Source organism: Thermobia domestica, chromosome 16 (genome assembly GCF_964235325.1).
Source record: "Thermobia domestica chromosome 16, izTheDome1.hap1.1, whole genome shotgun sequence".
Taxonomy (NCBI): Eukaryota; Metazoa; Arthropoda; class Insecta; order Zygentoma; family Lepismatidae; genus Thermobia; species Thermobia domestica.
Genome location: NC_137469.1, coordinates 99,234,746 through 99,249,615, shown reverse-complemented (window position 1 = coordinate 99,249,615; position 14,870 = coordinate 99,234,746). Strand labels below are relative to the sequence as shown.

The 14,870-nt window shown below is 36.8% G+C and overlaps 1 protein-coding gene across 1 annotated transcript in view; it reads right to left on the bottom strand.

Annotated features, from left to right (window-relative positions):
• LOC145673268 (chloride channel CLIC-like protein 1) overlaps window positions 1–14,870 on the bottom strand; it is a 216,301-nt gene that overhangs the window by 58,884 nt on the left and 142,547 nt on the right. Inside the window, exon 7 of the mRNA XM_081742804.1 lies at window positions 8,070–8,196. Coding sequence (XP_081598930.1) covers window positions 8,070–8,196 — 127 coding nt within the window. The remainder of the gene's footprint in view (window positions 1–8,069; window positions 8,197–14,870) is intronic.

Genomic DNA, 14,870 nt, shown 5'->3' with positions numbered 1-14,870 from the left:
ATGATATGACACCTACATTTAAATGGATAGGCCTAGTGTATGTTATATAGTGAAAATATGAATACGTTTACGAAAAAAAAAAAAAATCTCTCGCGTTTTGACTTCTACACCAGTACATTCATCCAACCGAGTTTGCTACTTGAATAGTAAATTGTAGTTGGGAATTGTGTGTTACTTCGCATTTAAGTACCTCATAATAACAGCCCCAGATCTTAAGCCTTTCAATAGATAGGGTAGCATCATGTGGGAATTACTTCTAAAGGTTGACAGAAATGATAATTAAGGAAAATAACTGCTATTTCCCGTGATCATCGAAAAGTACAGGTTTCGGTCATTTGTACCTTTAACATTCATTGCCTATCCGAGATTTTTTTTTTTTTTTTTTCGTTGCTTACCTTATTTATTTATTGTGCAGTGTTCATATAACTCAGTTCGGACTATCCAATTAAATCAACTGCTACTAAATTAATATTCATGTCATTAGCGTACCCGGACGTCGACCCCTAGTCCCCTTAAGTAGTTTCATGTCTTTTCTTAGTTTAATTAGATGAGGGAAATTAACGACGTCCCAGACTGTGGCATGTCTGCGCGGGGTAGCCATCGGTGATGTTTGGGTTATTGAAATCACCGATCCAAAATTCAGTTTATTTAATTTTTTTTTTTTTGGCAAATCACTAATTAGGGATATCTTAACTATTACTCTAATTTCATTACTATCCTGGAATCTTCTAGTTTCCAAGAGGTCGGATGATTTTTTTTTTCTTTTGAAATTCTAAATTAACGCCGTCTCTAACCTTCCGGAGGATTTCGGGGTCTGCAAGGGTGTTGACCGGATACGGTGAGTGGTGGGATTTCCCTAAAGCCTTTGTCTTTCCGAAAATCCCATTGTGGACACAGACTTGTCTCATCTTCGCAGACTGTTTTATCGGCTATTTATTTGGTAAGCCGAACCCTTTTTGGCATGTTAAGAATATTTTGGCTATGGATTTTGTTGAGAGCGAAATTCGACTTTTATCTTTGTAGCGTTAGTTATTTCCCACTTAAGTCTTTGGCGCCCCTATTCTTCGTCTTCCTTCTTCTCTATCTCTCTCTCTGTCTTCATTACTTCGAGATTTTTTTTTTTCAAATTTTTCAACCTCCCCCCCCCCACCCGGTTTCTGAAACTCATGAAAACATACAATATTCATATCACTTATTTCGATCGTATGTACTAACTGAGACATCGAGGGATGCAATTCGTGGAGGTATTGCAGCACATCTCAGGACCATTTTCGCGATATTTAATCCACCACGAGAGAAACTGACGAGAAGGTACACTATGCTTTCAGATTCCTAGAAACATTTGTTATTCATTGATCGTACAAATTATACCCATTGACGACTGATTTCTGGTTTTTCTTTCTATTGATTGGTCATATAGTGTGTATGTATTAATAGTTTGGGCCCACTAGTTTCGAATAACATTGATTTTTTTTTGTATATACATCTATATATGTACTTACATAGTTTTAAAAGTTACGTGCCTGCTCTATTTGTTGTATTTCCACCTCTTATGTCAACTTATTAAATAATACCAACTATTTTTTTTTTATATACGCGGATCTTTAGTAAATTGAGAATGATTATTGATTATCGGGTTTATACATATAAAGTTCAATGTCGCAACCTTATAAAAAAAAAATAATAATTTTTGTTAGTCAGGGTTTTTGTTTTGTTTTTGAGCCAATAAAATATGAATACTTATCGAATATAAAAAGGTTATGTAGATATTAAATGTCGACGAAATACTACGATGGATATTAAAATGAAATTTATTATATTGAGTAATATGAATATATATATATATGCGAGTATGTATGTGAAGGGCTCGGTATTTACCCTGGTTTTGTTAGGTTGCCATAGATTTTTGACACCCGATATTAACCAACTATTTGTGATATACAGTATTACCGCGTAAATTGTAATAAATGACATTTTGTTGAGTTGTTATTGATGTTTGTGACTATTAAAGTTGACTATAATGTTAAATACTGCATGTAAATAAAACAAGTAGCAGGTCGTAAGAAAAGTAAGAATAACCCTAATCCTTATCCAAATTTAGTTTGCGAGATCATAGTGAAATCAGTAAGCTACGAAACAGTGTGCCCCACCAACGAATCCTTCTATCAGTAAACCATGAAACAAATCCTTCCTCTACGATCGGAAACCTAACTATACAGAGACTAGAATCTTTTGACTACACGATCTATACTAGGAAAAAATTAGTGATCTTAAATTCAATGAACTGAAATTTGGTTAATAATTTAATGTGAATACAGGAATATGGAAATATGTTCCCAATGTCTGTGACTGGATTCGATAATTTTTCTTTAATCTTGATAAACTTTGAAATTTTATATCAAGTGCGTCAAGTGACGAAATGAGAAATATAAATATATATGTGATATGAAGCAACTATTTGTCTATAGTTAAAACAAAAACGATTAAATACTCTCATGGACACAAATCACAGTGCGTAAAGAGAGTTGAAAAAGGAGTTATTATCGACGTGAGAACAAAGACTCATAAAATTGTCGAAATGTCTCCTCTTGGGACAGAGACTCAATAAAATGTTACTAAAGTGTTTTTTGTAAAGAATGATTAACCAATTATATTTTTTTTTTGCTTTCTTTTTCCCGCAATGATATGTATTCATTGCACTGAATCTTAAATATATTGACCTTTGAATTTTCTTTTTTTTTTCCTTTATTTTTGTCTTTCGTCTTTTGTCGAATTTTTTTTTTTATGTAATCCAACTTTTAATATATCTAGAAAGAGAAATGTGTTATTTGATCTTGTTGAAAGTAGCGGATTTCTGTGCATGCTTATGAAACATTCTTTTCATGTATTAAATTTTTCCTGTTATGTCAAACTGAGTTTTCTTTTATTGAAATGTAATAAATGTCTATAGAAATGTAGTTAGGTTAGTTTAATTCAACTAAATACAACCTGAAGCATACATTGTCCTGTATGAATGTGTGTGTGAGTGAAATGTAGGTTTAGTATTAAGTGCACCAATTATTTTGACATATATGTGTGACTTATTATAATTAATGGTAGTTGGCAATTAAAGTCATTGAATGTCAATACTAACTTAATTTAAGTTGGCTCTATGAAGGAAGTAAAAAGGACCGAAGTAGCCTGAACAAATGATCATCATGGGAGAACTGTGAAAGTCAAAATCTTCGACAAATATGTGATACTCTGATTTTTTTTTTCCTCTGTGGTCGATTCTAACATGCCATCAACTTCGTCGTTCATTTTTCAAATATTGGATATTAGTCTAGAACTTCTGGAAATATTGAATAAACGGTAAAATTGAACTTTCTCATCTATCTCAGAGCTAGATTGGGATAATTCGGTAGTTGGGGTTAAATGGATCTAGGTCGGGGATGTATGAGTTAACATGTGTCTACCTTTGATCGCTTTAATACCAAACATTCACCCAATAGCTATTGGAAATGATCCCAATTCGATAATTATTCACTTTCCCTTTACCATATTTCTCAAAATATCCAGTAACAGTTTCCTCTTTATCACCTTCTTACTTTACCTCTTTCCTCTTCTATCTTCCTTTTCCTTTCTTCATCTTCTTCTTCTTCTATTTTTAATAAAACTGAAAAGGGGGTCGTGACTGGGAATTCTATAGGTAATAAACACGGTCATGTATTTATTTATTTTATTTTTATTTTCTTTAGAAGTCCGATAAAAAGTTTTCTCGTTTCGATCGAACCTAGTATGTTCGAAATTAAGAAATGGATATTATATTCCAATATAATTAGACATAAGCTGATAGCTTCATGAATATCCCCACCAGGGGCGAAGGGTTCCCACTCACGACTTATTCCGTGCATCACATTTGTTGCAGATTCTTTTTCCCTCAATCAGTTTTAGATTGACGAGCCGTGACGGGATTCGTTGTTATGGAAACGGTGGTTTCTATGGCAACGGCCCTTCCCTTTTTTCAGTTTTAGTGTGCTGCGAATAACTTGTCCTGTAATCAAGTTACTGTTAGCTCGAATCAGTTCAGATATATGTTTATTTTCCTTTCACTTTTTTGAATCAGCGCCAAATGTTGACGAGCTGGGAAAATATACAGTATTTACCTTCGTATTCCCGCTTTAATTGCTGCCCTCTCCTGCCCTCTAACGGGGACCAACTTCAACCTTTAATGTCCTTGAGCTTGCACAGCTTCCGTTTAGAGACACAAATAATACATTTTATCTGTAGAAAAATAAGTAAAACTGTATTGGATGTAATATTTTTTTCTTTGTAGACTTTTACTTTTGTTCGTTTTTCTAAACTCATTTTTGATTTCGTTGAAGTGAAATTGATCATAAAGTAAAAAAATATATATATTGTATTAAAAGTGGAATTATTGTTTGTTATATACGATTTTTTCATTTACATTTTTACATATACGTCTTTGTAGCGTAGATAGTATAATGGTTTGAATTGATCATACATCTTGTGTATATATATATATGAGAGAGAGGAAAGGGCGAAATTCCTCGAATAATTTTTTAGCGACTTTTCATTCAAAATTGCATTTCTACCATTTAGAGACTTTTTGTACAAACTTGTTGGCGACACTAATCCAAAATCATGGAAAAGCTAAATTTTAACACCCGCTATTTCGAATTCGGGAAATCGTGTAGTAGGGGTTCATATCAGCGTCAAGACGTCACACATACGCAATCCAAACATGCACATTTCATAAATGTACAATGGATGTGCAAGGGATTCCCCACAGGGTATAATTCCAAGACATTTTCTCAATAGAATTCTCAGATATGCTCTAATTTCAAGGTAGGTCTAAAGCAGGTAAAAGGGACTGCCAGCTCCAACGTTCCTTGTGTTGAGAATAATGTATGCATCGATGCATTTTGTCTCTGTATATTTCACGTCTTTTCCACGTATAAGCGTGAAACAAAATATCGCAGTACGCATTATTCCGAACACAAGGTACCGTGGACCTTGCGATCCCTAAGGATTCCGTGTTCTCTGCCGTCAACCTTTTGCCAACTTTGGGACCGACTTTTAAGTTAGAGCAAATCTAAGAATTCTGTTGGGAGCATGTCTTGGAATTATACCCTGTGAGGAATCCCTTGCACACCCATTGCACTTTTATGAAATATGCATTTTTGGATTGCGTATGTATGACTTCCTTTACACTGATATGGACCGTCACTCCACGGTTTCTCCAATTGGAAATAGCTATGCTGAAATTTAGCTTTTCCATGATTTTGGATATCCCTAACTCGGAAACTATGAGCTTTTCCCTATAGGTCCACATGAACTTTTTCTCTTATTTTGATGTGAGGAATCATCTCTTGCAGTTTGTCGATATCGTTCATTAACACCCTGTATTTACACACCCTTTTCGGGTTCAGTTGTATTAATAAATTAAACTACTAAATAGTGTATATATGGTCATTTGTTGTAATATTCTTTAGATGTACTTTCCTCCTCCAAACTAATATGCATGGCTTTTCACTATTGATTGTACTATACAGAATAATTTCGATAGAAAATTTCCTCCATAATTTTTTGGTCTTTTCTCCAAATTTAACTATTTCTGAAGGTCAATGTGAAGAGTGTGATGTTCTTTCTTCTAATAAGTAATTTTTGGCAAAAGCAGATAATCCTTTTTCCTTTCGCTCATCCAAGACTCGCAGAAATCCAAGAATGGAACATAGCCTTCTCAACATGGCACCTCAGTTGGTCGGTTAAATGTTGATTTATGAGCCATGGACCCTGCAACACAGTTTCAGCACGATAGGAGTGGTAGATGAGTACAGATTATAAACAGAACAGAGGATGTTCTGATCCCTCTCAGAAGAGACATCTTTTGAATAAAAAAGCATTTATAACGATATCGAAAATTTGTCAACAAAAAAAAAATTAAAAAAAAATAAATAAATAAATAAAATAAACGACCAATCCACGAAGTTCTTTTTTAATAGTACTTTCTCTTAAGATCTACATGCCCTTTATAAATGCACTTACATGTAGCGTGAATTTTGCTCGAATCAAAAGATGCATACGAGGCGTTTTTAAATGTGTTCCCACCTATGTATTTGGTCTAGGAATTAATTCGTGCGGTTGGTACGCACACATTGAAGCTGTAGTACAAACACAAAATACATAAATACCTTAAGAAAAATATTGTCCATTGCTAGCCACCACTTTCGCCCATCTGTCAGGCAATGTACGGATTCCGTGGCGAAAGAAGTCCTCATCCTTGGAAGCGATCCAGTCAGAGACCCATGTTTCGATATCTTCTGAAGAAGTAAACCGCTGTCCAATCAAATCGTTGTTCATGCAATCGAACAAGTAGTAGTCCGAAGGAGCAACGTCTGGTGAATACGGCGGGTGGGGTAAAACTTCCCATCCATTTTCTAAATAGGTTTTGACCGGTTTTGCGACATGTGGGCGAGCGTTATCATGTTGAACAATAAGTTTATCATGTCTGTTCTCCCATTCTGGTCGTGTTCTTGCCAAAGCTTGCTTCAAACGCATTAATTGTCGTCGATAACGTTCTCAATTCATAGTTTCACCCGGTTGCAGCAGCTCATAGTACACCACACCTTTCATATCCCACCATATGCACAGCATAACCTTTGCACAGTGAATATCTCGTTTTGGTTGTGATGGACCTGGTTCACCTGGTTTCACCCAGGCCTTTTTTCGTTTAGGGTTCTCGTAATGGATCCACTTCTCATCACCCGTAATAATTCGATGCAGAAACCCCTTTCTGCTCTGTCGTTGAAGCAGCAATTCGCAAATGGTTTTTCGTCTTTCAACGTCTCTGCCTTTCAATTCATGTGGAACCCAATGTGACATCTTTTGAATCATTCCCATGGCTTTCAAGCGTTTGGAGACTGATGTTTGATCAACGCCTAATGCTGCTGCAAGTTGTTCCTGCGTTTGACACGAATCCTGCTCGAGCAATGCTGTCAATTCTTCGTCTTGAAATTTTTTTGGCTGTCCAGCTCGCTCTTGGTCTGCCAAGCCGAAATCACCACTTCTAAACCGTGCAAACCACTTCTGACACGTTCGCTCAGCTAGAGCATGGTCACCATACACTTCCACCAAAGTACGATGACTTTCAGTCGCACTTTTCTGCATGTTAAAGTAATGCAGCAGGACACCCCGCAAAAACACTTTATCAGGCACAAATTGCGCCATGTTCACTTAACTACAAACTGGTGCTGTTGACGCTTTAATCCACTGCCCTATACTACGAACGATACGCGATGACAGGGGTTTGCAACACATGTGTGGATACACGGAACTGTGGGACGCTCCGTTCGTTGCGCCATCTCTTGCCCACCCGCACGAATTAATTCCTACACCAAATAAATATACACTTCCTTCCCGTAAATTCTACTGTGGATCTGCCATGGTATATGAAAGCTTACTATTGCTGCTTGCTAATAATAACGCCAAGCATTTTGAAAGTTTTCATTCAAGTTAGCTGGGCTGGCTAACTATAGCTTAAAATTTTCACGGTATTGATGCCAACTGTACTGCTATTGGTCAAGTGATATATAGTGGTGGCAGTTCCATTAGTTAGTTGGTTTGAAATAAAATGAAAGTTTTACGTCCCACGTTATGCCGGTTAGGCTAAAGGAGACGGTGATGATGAGAGATGAGTGAAATGGTGTAATGAAGAAAGTGGGAGGAAACGGGAGAAACCCGAGAAAACCCACGAGCACGGTGTTTGTCCACCACAAAGTCCACATGGCGCGAGCTGGGATCAAACCAGGGACCCCAAGCACCGGAAGTGAACGCTCTACCACTAAGCCACCGCGCCCCCTCAGTTAGTTGGTTTATCGTCCATGGCTTTCAAATGCTTGCTATTTGAATAAATGGATGGATATCCTTTCACTCAGGAGAATGGTGATAAAATGCTCGACGGCACTACCACTACTAGCTATTATTCGAGAAGTCACACCCGCCATTGGCATGAACAAGGTAAGATTTAGAAGCACAAAATAAAACAAAGAGAAAAGAACGCAACTTACCCCCACCAAACCATCTGTGCCACACGCTATTAAAACTTCCACGCCATCCTCCCTCTTCAGATGGTTTACATTCTGGAGGGATATCTTTGTATTTGTTTCGTTGTGCATGTGCACTAATCTCTGCTACCTGTAAGATCATTTAAATACGCATTAGACTTCTGATTTATCATCTTAAAGTAGCTCTTAAGCGCTTAAAATAAGCTATAAAGAATATCAATTTATGTTCTTTTATAATATCGCGTATCATGTGATAGTGTGTTTATTCATTTAATTAACTCATTTATAAATATGAACTAGCAGGGAATACGTGCTTTGCAGGGCAATAAAATAAAGCTTCCTGTAAGAAGTTTATTTGAGGACTAACTATAACACACTTGAGTGCTCCCTGAAACTCTCCTTCTTGCCCTTTGCATGAATTCCTCGATGCTCTCAACAAAACAAAGAATTCTTTCCGGAAGACCTATTTCCGAATTCTCATCAGTCTATATTTATCTCCAATGGATTCTTTGCAAACGTTTCTGAAAATGTGTCTCATTTTAAATCAGGAAGAATATTTTAATAAACTTCAATTTATCGCACTTGTACAATCCGCGGCAAAAAACCTGCAACATGAGCATATAAGTTTATTGTGAAATGACGAAGTCTTTTGCTCCAAAATAAGTGTGCACGGGAGGAAACCCATGTTTATCCTGGCGTGATTCGTTCCACTTAGACGTTATGTTCATTCCCTGTGATATTAGGCGTAGTTTCACAATAAACTTACATCCTCATGTTGCAGGTTTTTTGCCGCGGATTGTACCATAGGATACGTCGAGAGATGGTTCCATTCAAGTTTAGCTTGATTTTTAATTATGTTACGTTTATTCTAAAGCGTTGGAACAGACAATGTTTCTTATTTTCTTTTCTGGAACCAAAAGGGTATTCAAAAAGATCTTTCCAAATTCGATCGCGTATAAGTCAGAAATGGGAATAAAGAGAAAAGTGCGTTTTGCAGCATGATGTTCACACACAGCTAAAATTTTATCCTATACCAACACTGCCAACAAATCTCTCTTACCTATTTTCTTTTTTTGTTGTTTTTGTCTTTGCAGATGAGGCACTGATGAAAATGGAAATCCCCAGGAGATGGCACAGTGCATGGAATGGTGAGTAGAGATTAATCTGCCACCCAGATCCAGTGGAACTTCCGGACGCGTTACAGACGCGCACCCACAACACTTCCGACTATCCGGCAGTAGTACACGAGGTTCAAGGAAACCGGAAGTGTCATGAAGAGGACGAGTTCTCGACGTCCGACCACGAGTGAAGCAGATGTGAAACGGGTGCAAAAGGCATTTCTGCGGAGCCCAACCAAATCAGTCCGCCAAGCGTCTCGACAGTTGATGCACCACCGATCACGGTGCAACAGGGTGCTACACAAGCGATTGAAGCTGCATGTCTACAAAGCATTTGCAACTTAGAGACTGATTCTGAATCGCATCGACGGGGAACCAGACTTTCTTATAAAGGTGATGTTCTCGGACGAAGTGTCTTTTATATAACCGGATTGATAAACCGACACAATGTACGGATATGGAGCTCGGAGAAGCCTTATGTAAGCCGGGAAATTATGCGTGACTGTCTAAAGGTAAACGTGTAGTGTGGCCTGCTTCGACCGTGTGGTGGAACCGTTTTTCTTTGAAGAGGCGTCAATCACCGCGACTGTTTATCTGGACATCTTGGAACAGTTTGCATTTCCACAGGTCGAACACCTGCTGCAGCACAACGGCGCCCCTCCTCTCTGGGCCTCAATCACTAAGAGGGCTTTGGGTAACATTTCCAGGTCACTGGATTGGTCAAGGACGACATTGCCTGGCTTCCACAGTCTCCGGACATCACCCCACTTGATATTTTTCTTTGGGGCTTTGTGAAGGATATTATCTACAAGACCTCAGTGCAGGACCTACAGGAACTGCGGGCTGGCATTGGCGCAGCACTTGAACACGTTACGGAGAACATGCTAGGCCGGGCGTGGCCGGAACTGAAATATCGCTTGGATATTCTGCGTGGTACAGATGGCGCACACATTGAACTCTGTTAGACGGCTAGTAAAACTTTAGGTATGTGTGTACACATTATGCCGCAAACTGCACCTTTCTATCTATCTCCAATTCTCACTTACACGCGATCAAAGTTGGGAAGATCATTTTGGAACATCCTGTATTTGTAATACTTAACTGAAAAAAAATCCTTTGTTAAGTCAGTAAGCACGCGATTAATTTCATTGAAATTTAATGAGCACACTGTAACAATCATGGACAGAAGCACGAGTTTTTCGCACTAAGAATTTGAAAATTTCGCGTTTCGTTTTTCATATTTCACGTTATGTCGCATTTTCCAAATAAAGTTTCGCATTTTGTAGCTCTTATAGAAATGATATTCCTCGATATTTTTATAATTGTTACTTTCATTCATAGATCACTACAGAAATACACCAGTTATTACCTAAAAACAAAATACACTGAATATTTCGCTTGACTGTAAATTTCACTTATAGAAAATTATACTTTTTTAAATGAAACTGAATGAAAACCAGTAACTAACTTACTATGAGTGGGAAAGTTTTGCTGTCTTCTGAAAACATATAGGCACAAGTTACATTTAAGCATTAAACATAAGCATGTTACATGTCTCCACATTTTTCTCCTTCAGTGTTGTACGTTTGTCACATATCACCAGTCCATACTTGGCAAAAACCTCTCACAATTGGCATTGCTTGTTGGAAGCCACATATATGTAAGTGCACTTACAACAAACTGCAATCATTACTTCAGAACTATTGTCGATTCAAAACATTCACTACAATGCACTTTCCAGACAAATCACTTGTTAACAGTTCATAGACCACTTTGTAAAGCTCCAAATACGGTACTTCATAATCAGATGCTTGCATTTTTGTAATGAAAGCAAAACTAAAAAAACTTCCTTAACGCAACAATGTCTGGTTCACTACTACATGCAATTACTGAAGAATCAAATAGCTTTCCCAAAGCATCATATATTTCTGTAGTTTAGGAGTCTTTTCTTTGGGAGTCTTTCTGCACATTTTTAAAAGTCACATTCAACACTACCCCTCTTCTCCCTTGGTAACAAACGTAAGTGTGCTTTAGATTTTTCACCAAAGAGGCCCTGTCGCAAAACGTTCAATCGAGTACTGAGTCTGTCAAGACGACTACTCAACAGATGTGCTGTCGGAGATTTGTATGTCTCAGTGAAAGTACGGCATGGAACCAACTATTCCACCTAGTCAGAACAGGCTCCAGAAACAATTTGGGTTTAAGATCAGCCTTGCGTTCAAAAATGCATTTTTCACTTTGCACCCAAAATTATGGAAAACTGGAGTTTTTAAATTAATGAAAACGTATTTTTAAAATTTCGCGTTATCTCGCGTATTGTTAGAAATTTCGCGTAAAACTACCAATTTCGCGTTTTATCGCGCAACGGAAACTAATGAAAATACACATAGAATATCATAAAACGTCAAGAAACTGAAAATTACTTAATTATGACGCATTTCGTTTTATCGCGCATTGTGAAAACTGGTGGCCCTAATCATGAACCGATCACTAAAAATAATAATAATAATAATAAAAAAAAGCTCAGTGGTTTCTCTGTAGTGAGGGAACAGATTATGTTACAACAATTCTCGGTTTCAATGTTGATCACTACAGTACAATAACCAAAAACGGCAATAGATTCAGTGTCCCAAAATAGGTTTCACCTCCACCTTTATCCATCTACCACAATCGGAACTGGTAGAAATTTACAATCATTTCCGGTTCCAATACTGATCTCCATAGAGCAAAACCCGTACGAGATAGTAAGAAACGGCTTTCTGGTAACGATTCGGTATACCAAGAACAGCTTTTATCTCCACCTCTATTCCTCTATTCAAACTGGATATGGTAGAAATATACGATTTTCGGTTTCAAAACTGATCGCCATAAAGGAAATCGATAATATATATGGATAGAGAAGCTGTTTCTTCTTCTTTTGATATGGTTTCAACGTCAGAAGAATATATTCTACTTCCGTCGTTATCTTTCTAGGTAACCGGAAGCTGCAGAAATCCGTACAACTCCCGGTTTCAATTTTGATTCTCTTAGAGCAAAAATGGGAACAAATGGCAAGAATTTGTTTCTTCATATGGATTCAGCGTCACAAAACATGTTTCATCTCCGTCCTTCCGCCTGTGTTATGATCGGAAGTGATAGATTACTACTTCTGCTTTCAATATTAAAACTCCATAGTTTGTAAGTCTATTGTAGTTTTACAAAGTGAAACGCAGCTCACTTGTTACCTAACTAGAATAATGATATTTATGAAATAACTTTATGCACTCCGTGGCAAGTAAGCAAGATAATTCCTAAAACAGCAACATTTCCTAATAGATTAACAGATTTAAAATGTAACAACGGTCTTATATAAGAAATGTATGTAAACTAATTGTACCGTTCGACTCTTCGGTCCGCTGTACAGTACGACAGGGTTCCTACTGATCTGGAGAAATCTATTTCCTTGACTTTCCCTAACCTTTGGCAGAAAATTCCCTGATTTTCATGACAGGTGTCGGATGACGTTGACATATAAGGAAGAAATAACGGTGAATATATATATATATATATATATATATATATTAGAACATTTACCCTATAGAGACAAATAGTAATCAATTGCTCATACGTACATTCCACTTACCTCCCATAAAAATCTGAGCAACGTCCCATATAATGGTTGACTAAGCTGAAATTGGTGTACAATTAACGTTAGAAAAAATATATTTTATAAAATTTCCTTGACTTTCCCTAATTTCCAGTCTTTTTCCCTGATCTTATTTATTTATTTATTTATTTAATAATCACCAGATACAGCTCAAGAGGCCATTTTATACTGGATATCTAACAACAACAACAATGATAATAAGGATTTGGGAAGGTATCGGCCAGGGCCTTTTTTAGTTTTAGTTTCATTTACCTGGTAGGACTAGGGATCGAACCCACGACCTCCAGAATGCGAAGCCAACGCTCTACCACTTGAGCTACTTCGCTCGGTTAACCTACACAGTTTCCTGACTTCCATGACCAGTAGGAACCCTGTATGAGTACATTTTTCTTTCAGTTTAGTTTAGCTTAGTGTGCTCACCAACCACCCCAAACTTAACAGAATATTTATGCATTTATTCAAGGACGAATGGATGAATTAGAGTTTAGCGTTCCTTTCAGCAGCGAAGCTATGTAAGACATAAACCTACACCTTTACATAGGATTCGAGCCACATGAACTCCTGTCGGGAACCGAACCCGTGTCTCCCGCGCCGAACACGACATTTATTTAAGGACTCCATTATACAAGAAAGTGGTAGCGCATGTAGCAACATTTATTAGTGTGATTGTTTATTCTTGCAATTAGTGTAACGTCCGGAATGAGACGTTTACCATTTCTTATTAGGATGTTCTTTGAACGTTAAAATGCATCCTACTATTACTCTTTGTCTATGTTAACTATATTGTGTCCAAGAAATGTTAACCAGTAACAAGAAATTTCGGTCATATTATTACGAACTACATACGTATATTCTCACATATGTACGTATAACATATTTTGATATATCAATGCAAGTCAGATATTATATTCCTATTCAGAGAAGATAATCACTCCTGCTCTCGGAAATGGCAAACTTTAAGTTTAGTTTAAATATCAACAATTTATTTACTGCCTTCACACTACTATGAAGTGGTTTCAACAATAAACCGAAGAAATAGTTTAATCTGAGTTATTAACAAGAAAACAACATTGAAATACTAGAAAAATCATGCCATCTACCGTGTTTGTCGAAAAATTTACCTTAGTTATCCAATCATTAAATTAATACAGAAGGCTATTTCAAGTTTATGGTAACAAATTAGGCACCTTTAAAAATTTATTACTGCGACATCTCCTGCTGTCAGCTCAATTTTGCAAGCCTTGTCTGCTAGATATTGCCCTAAGGACACTCTTGAAGTCTGTTCCATTCCTAATTTTTCCAAGCCAGAAGAGTGTATGCGGCCTGTATGCGTATCGACAACAGCAATCCAAAAAAATCCACGGGAAATTTCACAAGAAATGTATTTTTATTTCTTTCTTAATTTATGTGTATTATTATTGAGGAGAAGTTCTTGAAGCTTTGCTCTGTTGTATTCTGTCAAAGAAATTGCATAAATTCTCGTTTCATGCGGCATCCGCTCGATGTACATCATCACTAGAGACCGGATATTTAGGCATTAAAAGCTTGGAAAATAGGCAGGCAAATAGGCACTGAAAATTTAAAAAATAGGCACTAAAATGTTACTCGAAATAATGAAGATAAATACTCAATACAATTAAAAAAAAGAGATTCAAGTAAATGTTCAAAGAAAATAGGAACACACCTGTTTGTTCGTATCATCTTTTACTTTATATATAAAAACAAAACTTGATATGCATTATATATATATATATATATATATATATATATATATATATATATATATATATGGCCGGATTCAGGATTTTCTGACAGGGGGCGCACCAATAACTACCACTACATTTGAATTTCAAATTTGTAATGCCTTTAGGCATCTGTGGGATGTATGAGGAATATTACCTTGCTTGGTGAATCCTTTTCTTTGATATTCAGAAGATTGACTTAACTATTGCTTTTGCAAAACTCTGCTTTCTTTTAAGACCCAGAGACGAAAACATGATGGTAGAAAGTTACGGACAGTGGTGCTATTTTTACTGCTAG